The 23,981-nt window shown below is 41.8% G+C and overlaps 1 protein-coding gene across 4 annotated transcripts in view; it reads left to right on the top strand.

The window, feature by feature from the left end:
- The window catches only part of FAM107A (family with sequence similarity 107 member A), a 219,807-nt gene that overhangs the window by 80,120 nt on the left and 115,706 nt on the right, over positions 1-23,981 (top strand). For all 4 annotated transcript variants that reach the window (XM_056524483.1, XM_056524487.1, XM_056524486.1 and 1 more), the window contains exon 2: positions 715-778. In XM_056524483.1, coding sequence (XP_056380458.1) covers positions 715-778 — 64 coding nt within the window. The remainder of the gene's footprint in view (positions 1-714; positions 779-23,981) is intronic.

Here is a 23,981-nt window from a genome sequence, read left to right as displayed (position 1 = left end):
GTGATAGCTGTCATGCCCCCTCCCATAGGCTTGCATTGAGGGGCGGAGCGCGATGTCACACGGGGGTGGAGGCCTGACGTCCCATGCCGCTGGCCCTGTGGTCGTCGGTAATCAGACCCGGAGCGAACACGCTAAGGGGACTGATTACAAACGGGGTGCCGCTTGCAAGATCATGGGGGTCCCCAGCGGCAGGACTCCCGCGATCAGGCATCTTATCCCCTATCCTTTGGATAGGGGATAAGATGTCTAAGCACCAGAGAACCCCTTTAAGCCATACTGCCTGCCTATTCCCTCACCACTGCCATTTTGTTGGTGGCCAGTCCTTGTGCTTTTAGCTTCTCCTTGTTTCTGATGACATTTGGCTCAGGTAGGAAATGCCCACATAGCCGATCACTGGCCGCGGAGGTGACCATCTTCAGACAGGCATTACCACAGCAAGCGTTTCCTGGAAAGGGGGACAAAGTTCCCTCCCCATTTTAATGGACTGTCCATAGATTTCCAGACTCTGTTTTTTGTCTCCTTTTTTCTCATACATTCTTAATTTGTTTTCGCTACTGTCTTTTAAGTACTATAGAGTAATATATAGAGTAATATAGTTTAACCTTCAGGGTTAAAATGAATAAAACACAGCATGTAGTTATATAAATCGGCTAGCATGAAATTTTAAGTGAAGACAAAAGCATTAAATGTACATTTATTTTACTCTCTTTACAGAAGGAATACTCGCTCCAAGCTAAATTCCATAATGAATATGGAAAACATGTAATAAATGGTTCAGGTAAGAGAATGACATATATCTATACCTATCTATCTATTTATTTATTTATCTATCAATCTATGGCAACTATCTATCTCATACTGTATCTATCTCTTTCTTTCTATCTATCCATATGTTGGTATATTGTGCGTATAATGGAACTTGAACTCTATACAGGATCTTACAAGTGGCATGCGTTATTTGTTTTTTCTGTTGTCCTCATATTATGGGCCCATTGGACTGTACAATTGCAACCTCTGAATTATTCACAAATTACCATTTGGTACAGTACCTTATTTTCTATTCATCAACAATTGTATAACACTTAATTTTCAAGTGTGATTAAAGGGGTATTCCAGGCAAAACCTTTTTTTATATATATCAACTGGGTCCGGAAAGTTAAAGAGATTTGTAAATTACTTCTATTAAAAAATCTTAATCCTTCCAATAGTTATTAGCTTCTGAAGTTTTCTGTCTAACTGCTCAATGAAGATGTCACGTCCCAGGAGTTGTGCATGATGGGAAAATATCCCCATAGGAACTGCACAGCTCCCGGGACGTGAGTCATCAGAGAGCAGTTAGACAGAAAACAACAACTCAACTTCAGAAGCTAATGACTATTGGAAGGATTAAGATTTTTTAATAGAAGTAATTTACAAATCTGTTTAACTTTCCGGAGCCAGTTGATATATAAAAAAAAGTTTTGGCCTGGAATACCCCTTTAAGAGTGATGAATTATTAAAAGCCCAGTCAAAGTCCATTTTCTCACATAGTCCATAATTCTTCTGCCCACTTTGCCAATTACCCCTGATGACACCAAAGTGTATGTGGAGAAACCTGTAGGGGTGCACGCCTATTTTAAATAAACTAATTTTAAATTTACAGCAGAGTGGTAAAAGTAATATGAGGAAGTATTACTTTACTGAGAAAGTAGTGGATGCATGGAATAGCCTTCCTGCAGAAGTGGTTGTTGCAAATACAGTGAAGGAGCTTAAGCATGCATGGGATGGAATATCCTTCATATAAGATAGGGACAGGAACTATTCATGAGTATTCAGAATATTGGACAGACTAGATGGGCCAAATGGCTCTAATTTGCAGACACATTGGCCCTCATTTACTTAGAAAATCGGGTTGTAAGTCTATCTTGCTTTCTTACCCGACTGCTTTTTTCTCCTGGTATTTATTATTATGTCGCATCCTGTTTGTCGCATGTGGGTCTTGTTGGTTTTGGTTTCCAACTCCTCTGAGCTGTCGGGAAAAAATCCACAACAATTCAACAAATTCAGGTTGGAAATCTTTATAAATACGTGGGAAAGCTCAGAAATGTCGTGTTAAGCTCCTTTTTCTGGGATGGGAGAATCCAAATCGGGTCCGTCTGGAAAAAATGTCGCATCATGTCGCAGACTGGCACGACAAAAAAACCCGACAAAACAAGTCGGGTTTAGAATAGTAAATGAAGGCCATTCTATGTTTCTGTGGTGTGGAGGCTTTACAGTCTATACAGCAGGTATACAGAGCCACAACAAATTACACTTTTCTATTCTTGCTGCCGGACGGCAGATGTAATATGGACTATTAGATATGGAAGAGACCTGGGCTTTAAATGTTTGGCTTGGTTATGAAAATCCCAATTAAAAGTTATGTTTTAGTGTGACTGTAGTGTGAATGAGCCCTCACTAGTCACTAGTAGAACATTCATGCACTGTCTAGCAAACAGTACAATAATAAGAAAAGCTAGAAAGAAGAAAATATGGTGAACAATCCCCTTGAAGTACAAAGGGAAACTCAACCAATGTGCAAGCCAATAAATGATCCTTCTGCATTCTTCCACATAACTGATATATTAAGACAAGAGTATGGAGGGGGCTGTCGTACATGCAGATGATGCCCGGAAATCTATTGTTAGATTTATAGCTCATAAACCAATTGCAAAAGAAATGTAACATAAAGGGAATAATAAACAGGCAAACAGCAGCATACGACCCGTGAATTCACTGAGCCTTGGCAACTCCTGGATGTGGCACAGAGCTGTCAATCATCAAGAAAAAAAACTTCTCGCCCACCAGTCCTGCTATATATATATATTAAGAGGCTTTCCAATGGCATGTAATTATTCTCGTTGCCATGGTAATGGACCTATACTGAGCAGCATTATGAGAACAAGTTGTACCTTGGCAAGTACAAGCTACTGACAGACGACAGAAAAGCTTTTCACAAACAGAACTACCAGATCTGACTTATGCCTTTGTTTACCCTTCGTCATTCCCGGTGTTGAATGTAGCCGTCCGGCACAAATGTATCACTAGAACATATAGCGTCCGTTCATGGTCAAAGAATCTTTTAACTGAAAATATTTTCTGTCTATATGAAGGTCATAAAATAAAACATGTAGTTGCGTACATACAGTCTATTGTGTGTTCTCAGTGTGCTGACCCACAAAGAGTCAAAATCAAACGATTTATTCCCAGGTCCCTGAGTGACAATCCGAGTAATTCTCCTACCCAATCACCCATGTAAATGATGTCTAATACTGTAACTATGGAGACCATTTCCTTCTTTTAGTATGTTAACCCATTTTCAAATGATTTAAAGGAACAATGACCAACGTAATTGTGGTTCAGTCTCTCGGGAGCATTTTGATCTTGCTTTGTATTTTAAGCAGGCACCCTACCAGCTGATCCACTCAAAGGTATGGGCCTCAGGTGCATATTGGAATATCTGGCCTTGATCAACTTCCCTCTACAAATAAGACAACCAATAGAAAATGGATACAGATAGAACACAAGTTATATATTGTAACTATGTAAATATTATAACTGCTGCCACGCCCACTCCAATAGATGTGCATTGAGTCGGGGTGAGATGTCACAAGTGGGCGGAGCCATGACATCACGATACTCCGGCCCCTGTATCGCCCGTCATCAGCCACGGAGCAACCTTCGCTCCATGCAGCTGAAAGACTGGGGTGCTGCAGGAGAGATTTCAGGGTTCCTGCCGCTGGGGATAAGATGTCTAGGGGCGGAGTACCCCTTTAAACGTACCTTACCGCTTCTCCCTCAGTGCACTGATATCGCTTTCCTGTCCCCTGGCCCATGTCTTCTTCCTAGTTTTGGGGCCCAAAACGTTAATTGCCTGCCGCACTGATGTCCCATCTTGGCTGGTGATAGGCTGAGCAGCAGTGTGATGTAACGGACCGAGCCCAGTCTTCTTCCTGGTGCCAGGGCCCATTACATCAAACTGCTGCTCAGCCTATCACCATCCAAGGTGTGACATTGATGCACCATGGCGCCACTATGAAGGGAATTTACTGAAGACTGGTATTTTATATGCTGGTTTTAAAAGGAACCTGTCACCATGAAAATACTAACAATTACTGGCATCATGTTATAAAGCAGGGAAAGCTGAGCAGATTGATATAGATTGGTTCTATCATTGAGTGACACAGTCACTGGACTCCTAAGCATGGAAAGATCAGAGATTTCAATCAATAAATGACAAGCTAGAAAATCCCTTATAGGATGTGTCCCCACACATATATAGCCCTCACATACCCATAAATGACTGGCACAGTTCTCATTTCGCTAGACCGGGAGGTCGGCCACAGCTCTTATTATAATACATGAACTATCAAAATGTATTAAACAAACCGCTTAGCAGACAACGCTTTTAACCTTTACCACTCTTATGGCCAAAGCACTGTGCCAGCTGCCGGCATTACCGATGGGCATGTCTGCCTTCAGTCTCTTTAATGCTCCTGATATCAATCTGAAGCAAGCATGATTCTAGAATGAGAAAACAACGTAACTCGTAAAGTTACTCGTAACAACGTAAAGGGATAAACACAATCAATAGATAAGTAAGTAAGTGCAGAGAATTAAAGTCCTCTTATGTAAAATATAACTTTTTATGTAATTTTTTTACTAAGTTTTTTTTTGTATTAAAAGGGTAGCAAAGCCAAACTGTGACACAATCAGACATAATAACAGAGCAAACATTCAAGTAAACAAGTAGGAATATATATGTATATATGTGTGTGTGTGTGTGTGTATATATTACGTGTACTACGGTTCATTACTGCTTTGCACCACAGTAGCTTGGAGAGCTTTTATGCCACGCATACCTGCTTTGCATTTATAATATGCATATGTTAAGCTTAATATTGTATGTTTCTAGCGTTTTTCTGTGCACACGTTCTTAGTGCTATGGGAAAAAAAGAGTTCATGCAGTACATATGCTCATAGTGTTATGCTGTTTATTTGCTGGTAGCAGTTACATTGTCCATACACTTATTGCATTCATGCTGTACATACGCTTATAACTTTATACTTTTTACCTGCTGATAGCATTTATATTGTTTCATATGTTCATTGCATTCATAGCATACCTACACTCGTTTTACTGGCAGGTGTTTTAACAGTTATGATGTTCACTCACTCGTAGCGGTTACTATAATTAAGCCTGTAGCAGTTTTTTGTTAATGTGCTTGTAGCATTGCTACTGTTCATACATAGCATTTCACTATACATAGGTAGGTTTATTCTGTTTGTACGCTTATAGTATATATATATATATATATATATATATATACATACATATACTATTCATACTCTCATTGCATTCACATAGTGCATACGCTCATAGTGCTGTGCTGTTTATTTACCTGTAGCATTTATATTGTTCATACGCTCATTGCATCCATGCAGTACATACGCTCATAGTGTGCTGTTTATTTGTTCGTAGGTTTTATTGTTCATATGATCATTGCATTCATGCTGTACATACACTCATAGCTTTATATTGTTTATACGTTTATAGGCCGCCATTTATCATTGTAGGTGTAAGTAAAGCATTTTTCTACACCTTTTTGTTGTGTGCTGGTAATGTATAGGAGCACCAAATTTATTAAATGGTCACAGGACATTTGATAAATTTTGTGCAGGTAAACATTTTCTGAAATCTCTCTCTTCACATACACCAAAAAGCTAGCTAAGTCTGAGCTGGTGTAGTTTTAGAGACTTTTTCAGTGGCTTTGCCCCTTTTCACAAAAAGGCGCAGTCACAAAAACCTTCTATATCATGTGTATTGACAAAATAAGTGGATTGCAACTCAACATCAGCAGAAATGTGTAAACCAAAATGCGCAAAAAAGGAGCAAATAAACCCTGCTTGTGCCTCTTTTGCGCCTTTTCTAGACACAAAAAACAGTCTAAAGATAATGATAAATGTCGGCCATAGTATTTATACTGTTCATACGTTCATTGCATTCATGCAGTACATACGCTCATAGTGGTGTGCTGTTTATTTGCTTGTAGTATTTATATTGTTCATATGCTCGTTGCATTCATTCTGTGCATATGCTAATAGCTTTATACTGTTTATCTGCTGATGGCATTTATATTGTTCATTCGTTCATCGCATTCCTTTCATACATATGCTTGTAGTTTTACTGACAGGCGTTTTAGCAATGTTCACTCGCTCGTAGCGGTTACTATTCATAAGCCCGTAACAGGTTATATTCACACACTTGTAGCGTCGCTAATGTTCATACATAGCATTTTACTATACATATGTAGGTTTATACTGTTTATACGCTTATAGTATTTATACTATTCATACTCTCATTGCATTCATGCTGTATTCATATTGGGCTTACGTTTATAGCAGCTCTGCCGAGCACATATTTCTTATGCCTGCCACGTCTGCAGGGTGTTGCACCACATAGGTTATTGTTACGGACATGTTTTCAGAGCAATAGCATCTCGATTAGCGAGTTTTTATTTTTGTGTATACTGTTACCAGGTTTATTCTGTACATACGGTTAGCATGTGTCATGCTGTGCATACGGTTGACTTTATTCTGTGCTTATGGTTAGCATGTGTATTCCGTGCATACGGTTAGGGTATTGTATTCTGTGCTAAGGTGAGCGTATTTTATTCGGTGTATACAATTAGCATGTGTTATTAGCATGTTTACTCACCATCTTAGCCTATGGTTAGGGTATTTTATCCTGTGCTTCCATTAGCGGGTTTCTTTATGTGCATACGGTTAGCATGTTTTTTAATTTGTGCGTTTCAGTGAGCACGTTTTATTCTGTGTATATGGTTAGCGTGTTTTTATTCTGTTGGTACGGTTAGCGGGTTTATTCTGTGTATACGGTTAGTGGGTTTTTATTCTGTGTGTTTGGTTAGGGGTTTTTTAGTCTGCATATACACTTAGCAGGTTTTATCATGTTTGTCATGTGTTACGGTTAGTATGTTTTATTCTGTGTATACAGTTAGCGGGGTTTAGCATCTTTTATCACATGTTACGGGTTGTATGTTTTATTCTGTGCATACGGTTACAGTCAGCATGTTTTTGGTCTGTACATATCGTTTAGCATGTTTATTCTGTGCCTGCGGTTACTATGTTTATTATGAGCATACGGTTTCACAAAGACCTGTAATGTCTACAGGCACGATGGTTTCACAAAGACCTGTCACATCTACAGGAACGATGGTTTCACAAAGACCTGTTACATCTACAGGCACAAAGGGTTCACAAAGACTTGTCAAGTCTGCAGGCATGATGGTTTCAAAAAGACCTGTCACGAGTACAGGCATGATGGTTTCACAAATACCTGTCACGGCTACAGGCACGATGATTTCACAAAGACCTGTTACGTCTAAAGGCATGATGGTTTCACAACGACCTGTCACATCTACAGGCACGATAATTTCAAAAAGACCTTTTACGTCTTCAAGCACGAAGGTTTCACAAAGACCTGTCACGTCTACAGGCATGAAGGTTTTACAAAGACCAGTTCACGTCAACAGGAATGATGGTTTCACAAAGACCTGTCACGTCTACGGGCACAATGGTTTCACAAACACCAGTTATGATACAGGCATGATGGTTTCACAAAGACCTGTCATGTCTACAGGCATGATGGGTTCACTAACACTTGTCACGTCTACAGGTACGTTGGTTACGTAGGGAACTGTCATCTGCAATGGGTCATCACTCCCGAGACCAGTTGGGTCAGAATGATGGCAGTTTGGGTATGCATGACTATAGTCTAAGTGTTCAGGTAAGGTGTTTCATGAGCCTTGTTTTGGTTGACAGGCGATATGAACCCACACGGTCTATCATGTAGATATGTTCTTACTTGTCATTTACCTGACAGTTTATTTTTGCCTCTTAATAGAAGGGAATTGGTGCTTGTCAGACATGCCATAGAGCTATCCCTTCAGTGTCCCTTTGAAGTGATGTCACAAGTAAGTATGTTAATAGGTATAGTTCAGTTAGTACATCTGTCGGGTCCTGTTATCATTGTCAGGTCGTTCTTTCACAAACGGACGTTACTACCACAGTCTCTCAGGTACGGGTACCGCCTCCAGTACTCTAGTTGGTAGATGCTACTCTTTCCGGCATGCAAGGTATAGTCTACTTAGGCTATATGAAGCTTGATGCTGGGTGTATGCTGTGTTATTTTTTGAAGTGTTATTCATCCTATTATGGTTGCTTTTTGTCCTCTATAGGCGTGCCCTCGTACACGGTTTGTGGCACACCTCTGACCGCTATGCTAAGTTCAGGTATTCGTACAGGTATGTATGCAATGTTCTCAGTCACTAGTACATGTCTGGAGCCCTGAGCACAAGTATTAATCCCATAGGGCTGTATTTGTGCGAGGGGCTTAAGTATTCCCCGCCCCCCTGCAGGGAGTAAGTGAGAGGCATGAGTATATAACTCCCCCTTCTCCTCCAGGTGGGGCATACGGTACATTTGCGGAACCCTCCCAACCCTCCCTTATTTTATTCTTTTATTATAGGGTATGCCCTCTATAGGCATGCCCTCGTACGTGGTTTATGGCACACCTCTGACCGCTATGCTAAGTTAAGGTTTTTGTACAGGTAGGTATGCAACGTTCACAGTCACTAGTACATGTCTGGAGCCCTGGAGCACAAATATATTATATATGTATTATATATATGACATACATTTAAATAATGTATGTTGCCTTTTAAACCCCTTAAGGACCCTTGACGTACGCGTACGTCATGACACCCTGGTACTTAAGGACCCATGACGTACGCGTATGTCATGGACAATTTCGGCCCCCGCCACGCACCGGGTGGGGATCGGACCAGGATGCCTGCTGAAAACATTCAGCAGGCATCCTGTGCAAAGGCCCAGGGGGGTCAACAGACCCCACCATGTCGGCGATCGCGGCAAATCGCAAGTGAATTCACACATAGATGGGGTTAACTTTCGTTTTCACCGTCCTGCCCACCCACAATAGGCGGAGCAGGACGGGGAAACCCGACAGGGACTGGCACCGAAGATCCACATACCGATCCGGAGGCTGCGGGCGACGGAGATCGTTGGGCGGCGACGGAGATCGGCGGGCGGCGACGTCGTGTAGCTGGATCCTATGGAAGCCGCTGAGTTGCCTAGCGACATCTGGAGGGTACAGTCTGAGACCACTAGATAGTGGTCTCTAACTGTAGCACTCCAGATGTTGCAAAACTACAACTCCCAGCATGCCCAGACAGCTGTTTGGGCATGCTGGAATATGTAGTTTTGCAACAGCTGGAGGGCTACAGTTTGAGACCACTATCTAATGGTCTCTAAACTGTATCCCTCCAGATCTTGGAAAACTACAACTCCTAGCATGCTCAAACAGCTGTTTGCTGTCCGGGCATGCCTGGATTTGTAGTTTTGCAACAGCTGGAGGACCTGCAGTGGTCTCTAAAACTGAAGCCCTCCAGATGTTGCAAAACTGCAAATCCCAGAATGCCAAAACAGCTGTCTCGGCATGCTGGGAGTTGTAGTTGCGTACCTCCAGCTGTTGCATAACTACATCTCCCAGCATGCCCTTTGGTGATCAGTACATGCTGGGAGTTGTAGTTTTGCAACAGCTGGAGGCACACTGGTTGGAAAATACTGAGTTAGATAACAGAACCTAACTGAAGGTTTTCCAACCAGTGTGCCTCCAGCTGTTGCAAAACTACAACTCCCAGCATGCATGGTCTGTCAGTACATGCTAGGAGTTGTAGTTTTGAAACAGCTGGAGGTTTGCCCACCCAGGTGAACGTACAGGGTACATTCACACGGGCAGGTTTACAGTAAGTTTCTTGCTTCAAGTTTGGGCTGCGGCAAATTTTTTGCCGCAGCGCAAACTCCTAGCGGGAAACTCAATGTAACCCGCCAGTGCGAATGTACCCTAAAAACACTACACTACACTAACACATAATAAAGAGTAAAACACTACATATACACCCCCTTACACTGTCCCCCCCAATAAAAATTAAAAACGTATTGTACGGCAGTGTTTCCAAAACGGAGCCTCCAGCTGTTGCAAAACAACAATTCATGACTGTCCAGGCATGCTGGGAGTTTAGCAACAGCTGGAGGCACCCTGTTTGGGAATCACTGGTGTAGAATAGCCCTATGTCCACCCCTATGCAATCCCTAATTTAGTCCTCAAATGCGCATGGCGCTCTCACTTCAAATCCCTGTCGTATTTCAAAGAAACAGTTTAGGGCCACATATGGGGTATCTCCGTACTCGGGAGAAATTGCACTACAAATTTTGGGGGGCTTTTTCTCCTTTTACCTCTTTGAAAAGGAAAAGTTGGGGGCTACACCAGCTTGTTAGTGTAAAAAAATTAAAAAATTTACACTAACATGCTGCTGTTGCCCCATACTTTTTGTTTTCATAAGCGTTAAAAGGAAAAAAAGGCCCCCAAAATTTGTAACGCAATTTCTCCTGAGTACGGAAATACCCCATATGTGGTCGTAAAATGCTCTGCCGGCGCACAACAAGGCTCAAGAGTGAGAGCGCACCATGTACATTTGAGGCCTAAATTGGTGATTTGCACAGGGATGGCCGATTTTACAGCGGTTCTGACATAAACGCAAAAAAATAAATACCCCCATGTGACCCGGTTTGGAAACTACACCCCTCACGGAATGTGAGCATTTACGCCCCACAGGTGTTTGACAGATTTTTGGAACAATGGTACGTGAAAATGAAAAATGTAATTTTTCATTTGCATAGCCCACTGTTCCAAAGATCTGTCAAATGCCAGTGGGGTGTAAATACTCATTGCAACCCTTATTAAATTCTGTGAGGGGTGTAGTTTCCAAAATAGGGTCACATGTGGGGGGGTCCACTGTTCTGGCACCACGGGGGCTTTGTAAACGCACATGGCCCCTGACTTCCATTCCAAACAAATTTTTTCCCAAAAGCTCAATGGTGCTCCTTCTCTTCTGAGCATTGTAGTGCGCCAGCAGAGCACTTGACGTCCACACATGGGGTATTTCCATACACAGAAGAGATGGGGTTTCAAATTTAGGGGGGAATTTTGTCTTACTCGAGAGAAATTGGGTTACACATTTTAGGAAGATTTCTCTCCTTTTACCCCTTGTAAAATTCAATAACTGGGTCTACAAGAACATGCGAGTGTAAAAAATGAAGATTTTGAATTTTCTCCTTCAATTTGCTGCTATTCCTGTGAAACACCTAAAGGGTTAACAAACCTTTTGAATGTCATTTTGAATACTTTGAGGGGTGCAGTTTTTATAATAGGGTCATTTGTGGGGTATTGCTAATAAGAAGGCCCTTCAAATTCACTTCAAAACAGAATTGGTCCCTGAAAATTTTCGATTTTGAAAATTTTGTGAAAAATCGGAAAATTGCTGCTATACTTTGAAGCCCTCTGATGTCTTCCAAAAGTAAAAACATGTCAACTTTATGATGGAAACATAAAGTAGACATACTGTATTGTATATGTGAATCAATATATAATTCATTTGGAATATTCATTTTCCTTATAAGCAGAGAGCTTCAAAGTAAAAAAAAAAGTGCAATATTTTCAATTTTTTCATCAAATTTTGGAATTTTTCACCAAGAAATTATGCAAGTATCGACAAAATTTTACCACTAACATAAAGTAGAATATGTCACGAAAAAACAATCTCGGAATCAGAATGAAAGGTAAAAGCATCCCAGAGTTATTAATGTTTAATGTGACAGTGGTCAGATGTGCAAAAAATGGCCGTGTCCTACAGTGAAAATTGGCTGGGTCCTTAAGGGGTTAAAGGGGTATTCTAAAATTTACCCTCTCTGATGTGCTGTTGCATTTTGCTATTGGCAGACTTCATACAATACAGGTGTTCTGGTCTTTCACAGGCACTTTGAAATGGGGGTATTTAGTGTTGTGCTCACATTTCTAGGGATCCCAGTTATTTTGTATAGCAGTTGGGTTCTGTGCCTCCTTTGTGTTTAGGATTTCAGCAGCTGGCCTTGAATCAATGAAGCTACAGACTGGGTACATGACAATAGACACTTTTGTCCTGGACACACCTTGGTTTTCCTAATAAGACTCTTATGACACTCTGTGAACCCTTTCAATGACAGAGTCCCTCCGGTAGATGGGAAGGCTATGAATCAATGATGTGGTATTACTTGTATTATAAGGAGAGGTCTACTTTAGTATTATATCATTAAAATGATTACATACTAGATAAGTACTATAATTGTGTCCTGAGGCCGGTCAGAGTAGGTAAGAGATATTTTCTATAAGAAGTCCCTGCCAGTCACTGAGAACACTGCTCCTGGTAGGAATCGTCTCATATTGATTTCAATGAGTCAGTTGTGTGTGTACTGGAAATAACCCACAGTTAGTATAAAGAGCTTTATATACACAAGTAGAAGAGGCCGGCATGTTACATTTATTTATTCCATTGTTCCCAACCAGGGTACCTCAAGCTGTTGCAAAACTTCAACTCCAAGCATGCCCAGACAGCTTTCAGCTGTCCGTGCATGCTGGAAGTTGTAGTTTTAACTAAACACAAAATAGCCCTAGGTAAATAAAGGGAACAAACTCATATAAACCAAACCAACAGGCCAAAGCCTGGGGTAAAGAAAACCTTTATTGATTCCCCACCACTAAAACTTCATTTTTACTGTGATATGAAATAAAATCTGAATTATGTACTTAAAAACTGTAGGTCAGATGCTGTTAAGTATAAAGTACACTTGTTAGATATTCTAGCTAGTAGGTCATTTTTAGTAACCCTGCAGTGTTCACAACCAGAGCCAGAACATCTAAAGCTATTGTAATTATAAGACACTTTGCTATTTACTTGCTGTTAAAATTCTCAACCTTTATATGTTTTTAATGCAATTGAAAAAACGTCCACTAGGTGGCTCTGTTCTGTTCCCTGCCACAAGTCAAACAGTTAGTTTGGTCTCCTCCCGGCCTGGCAGCAGACCAAACTCAGGAAATGGGTGAGGAGCATGGCAAGGCACAACTCTCGCAGATTTCAGTGACATCGCGCCTGCTGGGGAACGCCCACTTTCTCCTGCCAGGAGCTCACACAATGTGAGCAAGGGGAAAGATATGATAAATAGCTCTGAATTTTTTTTTTTAAGGGCAGGAGGGGTGTTAGGAGTAGATAGGGAATTTAATCTGAGTTAGTTTAGAAAATATGATTTGATGACAGGTACTCTTTAAGAACATGGCTAATTTTGGCCTTAAAGGGATACTCTGGGGAACTAAACCCATAGCCCTTTCTCTCTCACCAACATATGTATTTGTCTAAATAACATTCATTAGCTATATAGAGCAGTTTCCCTCTTTCAGTTGTCACATGCAGGGAGTGAGAGAAATACTTCATTCTCAAATCCCCCTTGTCTTGGTGTAAACCCCTCACTGAGACTAGCCCCCACCCTTCAAGACAACACCATATGATTTCTGTCTTGTCCAGAGCTCTGGCTTCACATGCACACCTCCCCTCCCTTCCCTGTGTGAGGATCTCACTACGGCAGAGAAGCCAGTGAAGATTGTGCTGAGATTTTCCTGTGTAGATCTAATCACTGACTGCAGCCATTCAGAGCACAGCATGATTTATTGCTGAAGATAGCCTAAAAGAAAAGATCTGTATAGTATGTTTGTGTGCAGTGTGAACATGCACACAGATAGTGAAAGCAATTGGCGGGCAGCCATTACACAGAGGTCCACTGACTCAGAGCTCATCAACGGGCGGGACCCGCGGCTAATACCACACATCGCCGATCGCGGCGATGTGCGGTGTTAACCCTTTAGAAGTGGCGCTTCTAAAGTGAAAGTGACCCGGCTGCTCAGTCGGGCTGTTCGGGACCGCCGCGGTGAAATCGCGGCGTCCCGAACAGCTTGCAGGACACCGGGGGGCCCTTACCTGCCTCCTCGGTGTCCGATCGGCGAATGACTGCTCCGTGCCTGAGATCCAGGCAGGAGCAGTCAAGCGCCGATAACACTGATCACAGGCGTGTTAATACACGCCTGTGATCTGTGTAAAAGATTAGTGTGTGCAGTGTTATAGGTCCCTATGGGACCTATAACACTGCAAAAAAAAATGTTAAAAAAAAGTGTTAATAAAGGTCATTTAACCCCTTCCCTAATAAAAGTTTGAATCACCCCCCTTTTCCCATAAAAAAATAAAACAGTGTAAAAAAAATTAAAATAAACATATGTGGTATTGCCGCGTGCGTAAATGTCCGAACTATAAAAATATATCATTAATTAAACTGCATGGTCAATAGCGTACGCGCAAAAAAATTCCAAAGTAAAAAAAAACGCATTTTTGGTCACTTTTTATACCATTAAAAAATGAATAAAAAGTGATCAAAACAAAAGTCCGATCAACACAAAAATCATACCGATAAAAACTTCAGATCACAGCGCAAAAAATGAGTCCTCATACCGCCCTTTACGTGTAAAAATAAAAAAGTTATAGGGGTCAGAAGATGACATTTTTAAACGTATAAATTTTCCTGCATGTAGTTATGATTTTTTCCAGAAGTACGACAAAATCAAACCTATATAAGTAGGGTATCATTTTAACCGTATGGACCTAAAGAATAATGATAAGGTTAATTTTTACCGAAATATGCACTGCGTAGAAACGGAAGCCCCCAAAATTTACAAAATGGCGTTTTTTCTTCGATTTTGTCGCACAATGATTTTTTTTTCCGTTTCGCCGTGCATTTTTAGGTAAAATGACTAATGTCACTGCAAAGTAGAATTGGCGACGCAAAAAATAAGCCATAATATGGATTTTTAGGTGGAAAATTGAAAGGGTTATGATTTTTAAAAGGTAAGGAGGAAAAAACGAAAGTGCAAAAACTGAAAAACCCTGAATCCTTAACCCCTTAAGGACCGAGCCCTTTTTCACCTTAAGGACCAGAGCGTTTTTTGCAATTCTGACCACTGTCACTTTAAACATTAATAACTCTGGAATGCTTTTAGTTATCAATCTGATTCCGAGATTGTTTTTTCGTGACATATTCTACTTTAACTTAGTGGTAAAATTTTATGGTAACTTGCATCCTTTCTTGGTGAAAAATCACCAAATTTGATGAAAAAAATGAAAATTTTGCATTTTTCTAACTTTGAAGCTCTCTGCTTGTAAGGAAAATGGATATTCAAAATATTTTTTTTTTGGGTTCACATATACAATATGTCTACTTTATGTTTGCATCATAAAATTTATGAGTTTTTACTTTTGGAAGACATCAGAGGGCTTCAAAGTTCAGCAGCAATTTTGAAATTTTTCACAAAATTTTCAAACTCGCTATTTTTCATGGACCAGTTCAGGTTTGAAGTGGATTTGAAGGGTCTTCATATTAGAAATGCCCCATAAAAGACCCCATTATAAAAACTACACCCCCCAAAGTATTCAAAATGACATTCAGTAAGTGTATTAACCCTTTAGGTGTTTCACAGGAATAGCAGCAAAGTGAAGGAGAAAATTCAAAATCTTCATTTTTTACACTCGCATGTTCTTGTAGACCCAATTTTTGAAATTTTGCAAGGGGTAAAAAGGAGAAAATTTTTACTTGTATTTGAAACCCAATTTCTCTCGAGTAAGCACATACCTCATATGTCTATGTTAATTGTTCGGTGGGCCCAGTAGAGGGCTCAGAAGGGAAGGAGACCGCCGCTTCTAAAGTGAAACTGAAAGTATCCCGGCTCAGTCGGGCTGTTCGGGACCGCCGCGGTGAAATCGCGGCGTCCCGAACAGCTGATCAGACACCGGGAGGGCTCTTACCTGCCTCCTCGGTGTCCGATCGACGAATGACTGCTCCGTGTCTGAGATCCAGGCAGGAGCAGTCAAGCGCCGATAATGCTGATCACAGGCGTGTTAATACACGCCTGTGATCAGGATGAGAGATCAGTGTGTGCAGTGTTATAGGTCCCTATGGGACCTATAACACTGCAAAAAAAAAGTAAAAAAAAAGTGGTAATAAAGGTCATTTAACCCCTTCCCTAATAAAAGTTTGAATCACCCCTCTTTTCCCATAAAAAAAAATAAAACAGTGTAAAAAAAAATAAAAATAAACATATGTGGTATCACCGCGTGCGTAAATGTCCGAACTATAAAAATATATCATTAATTAAGCCGTACGGTCAATGGCGTACGCGCAAAAAAATTCCAAAGTACAAAAAAGCGTATTTTGGTAACTTTTTATAACATTAAAAAATGAATAAAAAGTGATCAAAATGTCAGATCAAAACAAAAATCATACCAATAAAAACTTCAGATCACGGCGCAAAAAATTAGTCCTCATACCGCCCCGTACGTGGAAAAATAAAAAAGTTATAGGGGTCAGAAGATGACATTTTTAAACGTATAAATTTTCCTGCATGTAGTTATGATTTTTTCCAGAAGTGCGACAAAATCAAACCTATATAAGTAGGGTATCATTTTAACCGTATGGACCTACAGAATAATGATAAGGTGTAATTTTTACCGAAATATGCACTGCGTAGAAACGGAAGCCCCCAAAATTTACAAAATGGCGTTTTTTTTCGATTTTGTCGCACAATGATTTTTTTTCCGTTTCGCCGTGCATTTTTCGGTAAAATTACTAATGTCACTGCAAAGTAGAATTGGTGACGCAAAAAATAAGCCATAATATGGATTTTTAGGTGGAAAATTGAAAGGGTTATGATTTTTAAAAGGTAAGGAGGAAAAAACGAAAGTGCAAAAACGGAAAAACCCTGAGTCCTTAAGGGGTTAAGGGGTTAAAGGGGTACTCAGGCGGAAAACTTTTTTTTTTTAAATCAACTGGTGCCAGAAAGTTAAACAGATTTGTAAATGACTTCTATTACAAAATCTTAATCCTTCCAGTACTTATTAGTTGCTGAATACTACAGAGGAAATTATTTTCTTTTTGGAACACAGTGCTCTCTGCTGACATCTCTGTCCATTTTAGGAACTGTCCAGAGCAGCATATGTTTTCTATGAGGATTTTCACTTACTCTGGACAGTATTCAGCAACTAATAAGTACTGGAAGGATTAATATTTTTTTAATAGAAGTAATTTACAAATCTGTTCAACTTTCTGGCACCAGTTGATTAAAAAAAAAAAGAAGTTTTCCACCGGAGTACCCTTTTAAAGAGTACCTTTCGTGATCGTGTTACATTTTATAATCCTCCCAGTTCACTTCCCCCATCATGATAAACCACCCCCTGCCTTTATTTTTTATTATTTTTTAGTTTTCTACCTTGATATTGCTCTGTATTTTCTGCTCAGTCTCACAAACTGGGAAGCGATGTTCCTCAGCAGGCTTGACATCATCTGAAGCCATACAGGGAAGAACTTCCTCCCTCACTTGCTACACACAGCCCAGAGCAGTTCAGTGTGAGATGAGATATGAATGGCTAAGGCTGCACACACACCCCTCAGCACTCCAGACTGCATTTCCTGATTTTAGACTTTTGTCAGGCCACCAGGAGTCAAAAGTCTGTGCAAGAGATGGGGGGGGGAAATATGTTCTGGACAAGTAGGGAGACACAAATAAACACAAATAAAACATAGAAAACTTAATTTTTTTAAACAAAGTACATTGGAAAGATTTTATTTACCATAAGGAGTGCAATAGCAAAAATTAGTTTTAACCCCTTAAGGATGCAGCCCATTTGGGCCTTAAGGATGCAGACAATTTAATTTTAACGTTTGCGTTTTTTCCTCCTCGCCTTCAAAAAATCATAACTCTTTTATATTTTCATCCACAGACTAGTATGAGGGCTTGTTTTTTGCACGACCAGTTGTCTGTTGTAATGCCATCACTCACTTTACTATTAAATGTATGGCGCAACCAAAAAAATACTATATGTGTGGGGAAATTAAAAAGAAAACCGCAATTTTGCTAATTTTGGATGGTTTTGTTTTCACGACGTACAATTTATAGTAAAAATTACATGTGTTCTTTATTCTTTGGGTCAATACGATTAAAATGATACCCATGATAACATACTTTTCTATTACTGTTGCGCTTAAAAAATTAAATTGGGAATAAAATGTTATAAAAAAGCATCTATTTTGGACTTTTTTTTATTTTTACAATCACGCCGTTCACCGTACGGTATCATTAACATTTTATTTTAATAGTTCAGATATTTACGCACGTGGCGATACTAAATATGTATATAAAATATTTTTTTAACACTTTTACGTTTTTATTGGGGTGGGGGGTTTTCAATTTTTTAAACTTTTTTTTACTTTTATTTTTACACTTTAATAGTCCCCATAGGGGACTATTTAGAGCAATCACTCGATTGCTAATCCAGTTCAGTGCTATGTATAGGACATAGCACTGATCATCATTATCGGTCATCTTCTGCTCTGGTCTGCAGGAAGGCAGATCAGAGCAGAAGACTCCTGGAAGACAGAGGAGGCAGGTGAGGAGAGCTCCGGCTGCCGTGCTGGATGATCGGATCGCCGCGGCAGCGCTGTGGGCGATCCGATCATTCATTTTAGTGTCCGCAATGCTGCAGATGCCTTGATCTGTATTGATCACGGCATCTGAGGGGTTAATGGCGGACATCCGCGGTATCGCGGGTGTCCGCCATTACGGGTGGGTCCCTGGCTGCGATCAGCAGCCAGGACCTGCCGCGCATGAACCGGGCATCACTCCGATGCTCGCGGTTATGCTTAGGACGTAAATGTACGTCCTGGTGCGTTAAGTACCACCTCACCAGGACGTACATTTACGGCGCTCGTCGTTAAGGGGTTAATGACAGTGCCCATTTAAGGACCAGGCCAAGTTTCATTTTTGTGTTTCTGTTTTTTTCTCCTCCCCTTTTAAAATCCATTGCTCATTTATTTTCACCTACAGAACCATATGAGGGCTTGTTTTTTGCGTGACCAATTGTACTTTGTAATGACATCTTTCATTTTACCATAAGTACTATGAAACCAAAAAAATCATATTTGCAGGCAGAAATTTATAAGAAAACTGCAATTTTGCAACTTTTGGGGGGTTGGTTTTTAAGCAGAGCACTTTACAGCTATAGCTACATCTCCCCAGAACATTATATACAAGGATACACATTTTTAGACAACATAACAATATTACCTTTATACATGGTAGCTCTGTCACTCTACGTGTTTATCTAGCTCCCAGAAAAACTCTCTGGCCAGTAGAGCACCCTGTACACGATGGACAGGGAAGTGGTCAGACCTTTGACATTATTGACTATTAGGGACTGGGATTATAGACTGACTAGCTACAGTCCTACCTAGGCATGACATTTGACTGGGTTATACACAAAGCACTATGTACATGACATTAGCATTATCTATGCTAGACTGACTAGATATCATGTTATTTTATACTGTTAACTTTATACAAAGGTACTGTTACTATTCTCTGTACCTGGCTGGTAACTGTCCCTGTGTTCATCTTTGGGATCTGCACAGCCTCACCTCTGGAGAATCAGGAACCCTCGCCCATTTTCTTACTGACAATCTCCTTGGCCTCCTGAATCCTTCTCTGATGGTCGGAGACTAACTCCAGGGGTGCTTGTGGAGAATTGTTAATTGAGGCCTGCAATCCAAACGTTCGGTCTTTCGTTAGCTGCCCATGTCGACCCATCAACAAGAAGAAGGGGGTGTATCCGGAGGGGAAGTGTACTGTATTATTGTAGATTTCCAAAAATACTGGCAGTAACCGGGGCCATTCTTCTTGCCTTGACACAGAAGCTGCTCGCAGCATATGGATGAAGACTTAGTTGATACGTTCACAGAGCCCGTTCCCCTGAGTGTGATAGGTGGTCCAGAGTTTCTTGCAGTCATGGAATTGACACAGTTCTTGGAACAGTTGGGCCTCGAAGATTGTTCCTTGGTCAATTAAGACAGACTCCGGACACTCAAGGATTTGCACCCATTTGGAGTAGAACATCTGGGCTGCTGTCTTTGCTGTGAGATCTTTGATGGGTGCAACGACAACCCACTTGGAGTACTGATCCACCATGGTGAGAGCATAGGTATACCCGGACCGGGTAGGAGACAATTTCACATTGTCTAGTGCAACCAATTGGTTGGCTCTGTCACTCTGGATGGAATGGATGGGTGCTCTTGCGTCCTTGTGCACATTCTTGGTGCACCATTTCTCAATGTCGGTCTGCATTCTTATGCAATAGAGTCTTCGCCAGACAGTGGCTTCGGTCTTGTGGACTCCAAAGAATCCCGACTGGTCATGGTATGCGTTGAGGACCATCGCCGCATCTCTTTGGGGAACCAGAATCTGATGAAGTCGATCAACAGAGACCGGATCCAAAGAAATTCGGTACAACAGTCACTTCCTTTTTCACCACAGACTGTTCAACTCATAATCATACTGGGCCCAGCATAGACAGGTTGGTACCTTTTTCTCCAGAAGGTAGTCCAACAGATCCCCCATGACTCGACTTTAATCTAGAAGAGTCTTCCAGGTGTATAGGTCTTCTTTAACCTTTTCAGACCTGGGTTCACCATCCATGAGGGCAGTCACAACATTCTGGTTCATGAACCGTTGATAGAATGGGGGCACCTCCACATTTTCCCACATGTCTTCGACAAGTGGTTCTTCACCGTGGGTCATTTGAGACAGTACATCGGCATTGGCATATGACTTGCTGCTCCTGCACTTGATGGTGAACTGTAATTAGCTCATTCTGAAGCTCATCACTGTTCGATGGCACCCAACTTGGCAGTGTTCAGGTGGGCCAGCGGGTTATTATCCGTGTAGACAGTAAATGTCGTGGTGGCCAAATAGTCTTTGAACTTTTCTGTCATGGCCCATACCAGGGCTAGAAGTTCCAATTTGAAAGAGCTGTAATTAGCATCATTCTTCTCTGCTCCTCGCAGGTTACGATTCGCATAGGCAATTACTCACTGTTGTCCTTCCTGGACTTTGGGGAGGACAGCTCCCAGACCTTCAAAACTGGCATTAGTATATAGCCAGAACAGATGACCGGACCCAAGATGGTTGGTTCGGTCAGCAGACATTTAAGAGCTCAGAACGGTGTCTCTTGCTCTTCGGCCCATTCAATAGGCAGTCTTCCATTATAATTCTCCTTTGCGCACCCCGTAGGAGAGCTGTGAGGAGTTCTGCAATCTGAGCGAAGTGTGGGATGAAGTGGCGGTAGTAGCCGGCGAATCCCAGGAAGCTCTTGACATCTTTCACCGTGCATGGGATAGGCCAGTTCTTGACAGCATCCACCTTTTAAGGGTTTGGCTGTACTCCCTCTGCGCTGACAACATGTCCCAAGTAATGGACTTGAGGTTTGAGCAAGTGACATTTTGATGGTTTAATCTTCAACCCATGCTTGATCAAGACTTGAAAGTCGTCTGACAGATGACTAAGGTGTTCCTGGTAAGACTTAGAATACATGATGACATCGTCCAGGTACAACAAGACACTTTGGAAATTCAAATGACCCAGGCACCTTTCCATCAGACGCTGGAACATAGCAGGGGCATTACATAGCCCCAACAGCATATTTTTAAACTCAAACAACCCCATGGGTGTCATGAAGGTGGTCTTCTCCCGATCCTCCATGGCCATGGGCATTTGCCAGTATCCACTGGTCAAATCCAGTGTGGAGAAGTAAGCAGTAGACCCGAGGGCCGTAAGCGACTCCTTGATCCTTGGCAAAGGATAAGATTCCTTATGTGTGACATTGTTCAGCTTCCTGTAGTCGACACAGAAGCGGATGGTTCTGTCTTTCTTTTTTACCAGGACAAGTGTTGCTGCCCTGGGACTCTGACTTTCTTGTATTGCATCCGCCTCTTTCATGTCGGTCAGCATCTTCCTGACAGTCTGGTACATTCCTGGTGCGACTGCGCAGTGCCTTTCGCTGATAGGCGGGCTGTCACCTGTGAGGATATGGTGCTGGATCATTGACGCCTTCCCGAAGTCTGTGGGCCGATAGCATTAACTCCTTATGTTCGTAACGCCAGGGCGTGGTTTATCCTCTACACCACCCGAAGGAATAGCGCTGGATCCTGGGCTAGGCACAGGGATAAATAATGACTCCAACGCCAAGTTACGGAACAATGGCAGCTTTACTGAGTCAGACAGATGTAACAGTCTATACAGCTTGGCTAGGTCCACAGAGGTGACCAGTGACTTCTGAGACCTCAGGGCTTGCTGGGACTTATGGTGGACTGGGCCAATTTGCTTCAGAGCCATGCTGACTGAAGACAGAGTGAATTGGACTGACTTGACTATGGCAGACTATGACTAACTTCACCCCTTCTGTAGCTTACCAGGCTTTGACTTGACCTGTTGCGTACTGGACTTTAAGATCCGTGGCTGCGTGGTAGACTTTAGGCCTCTTCTGGACAGAGCTGCCATCAGAAATTTTGGGGCCCCTTACACAGCTTGTAGTCTGCCCCCCACCCCCTCCCCTCACTGTGGCACACGCTGGATTTTATCTTAGTAAGAAAGATAAAATTAGTTTGAAAGATAAAGTAATATTGCCACTCCAGGACAATATATTAATTCTGCAGTAGCTAAATAATACCACCATACTGTAAGGAAATAAAAGCCACTATACACAGGGCAGTATCGTAAATAACACACCACTATAAAAGGGACATATACCATGACCACTTCCATTACCACTGAATAATACTGCTATATTGTTATTGAATAAAAAACAATATACAAAAGATCAATAACCCCTATATAGAAGTAGATTTGAGCTGTACAAAGGGGCTGCAGACCTTATAAGTCGTTATAGTTACTCACAGGGGCATCTTCTCTGATCAGAGTTGTTCACTTTTCTCTTTCTTCTCCATCTGTCCTGGGTCATCATGAAGATTTCTCCCGATCACAACTCGTCTTCACTGAATCTGCTAGACAAATATTTTAGGTTCCTCTCTACAGCAAAGTCCTCACCTCTATACAAACACCCTATTTGTATTACACTGCCCCATATAGTACTAATATAAAATCCACGGTGACACATTACACACTAATCTTGGTTGCAGTGAACTATCTTGACAAGTCTGTCAGGCACAATGCTTGAATGTTGCAATAAACCTGTAACAACAAAAATGTGCTAGTGCACTACAGTCAGTTAGTCTGGTGACCAAGTCTGGTTAAACTTTTCTGTACACAAAGTTACTTAGACAACTTTCTTTCTGGCAATTTTATTTCCCAGTCTCGCCTATCAGGCTGGGCCCTAGGTTGTGAGATGAACCTCCGCCAACCTAGGGCCCAGCCTACCTCCGCCACTGCAGGAGTAGGCCAAGGCACTTGAGTTGGCACCTGCGGGATAGGCCAAACCTCCTTGACAGCTGGAGTAGGCCTAGCTACTGTTGTGGGTGCCCGCTGGGTAGGCCAAACCTCCTCGCTCATAGGAGTAAGTCTGGGCACATCTGTACAGGAACTTTCACACAGATACTGGGGATCCATCGCTGAGGGATCTGTTGGCTTGGACAAGTATGGTGGAGCCATGGCAAGCTCTTCAGGCATGCCTGTGGAGGCCTACAGACCCGGCCTCAGCTCTGTGGCTGCTAGAGTGGGCCGGGTCAGGCCCCTGGGCAATTGGGTTAGCATCTTGACTTTATGGATGTAGGCATCTTGAAGAGGGTAGGTAGATTGACAGGCCTTTTCAATGTTTAGGCCTATGCTGCCTGAAATCAGTTTGTTAACAACTTCCTTCAGGACATTTGTTTGCACCTCTCGGATCAGGATTTCCATCATCTTTTGGCAGAGCTTACAGACTTGTTGATACTGGGCAGGGGATGTCTTCTTGCCCTGTTTTGCACTTTTTTAGGGATGCAGTACAGCTGAGACAGAAGGTAGCCATCTGTGGTCTGTGTGGCTACCTGGGCTTTAATCCTGGGACACCGTTTTTTTTCTCATGGCTAAGCCTCTCGGCAGACTAAGGGTTACTGGCCCTTTAAGAGACTTAGTG

The sequence above is a fragment of the Hyla sarda genome, chromosome 6 (genome assembly GCF_029499605.1).
Source record: "Hyla sarda isolate aHylSar1 chromosome 6, aHylSar1.hap1, whole genome shotgun sequence".
Taxonomy (NCBI): domain Eukaryota; kingdom Metazoa; phylum Chordata; class Amphibia; order Anura; family Hylidae; genus Hyla; species Hyla sarda.
The sequence above is the reverse complement of the archived record's forward strand: the minus strand, read 5'-3'. Positions and strand labels throughout refer to the sequence as shown.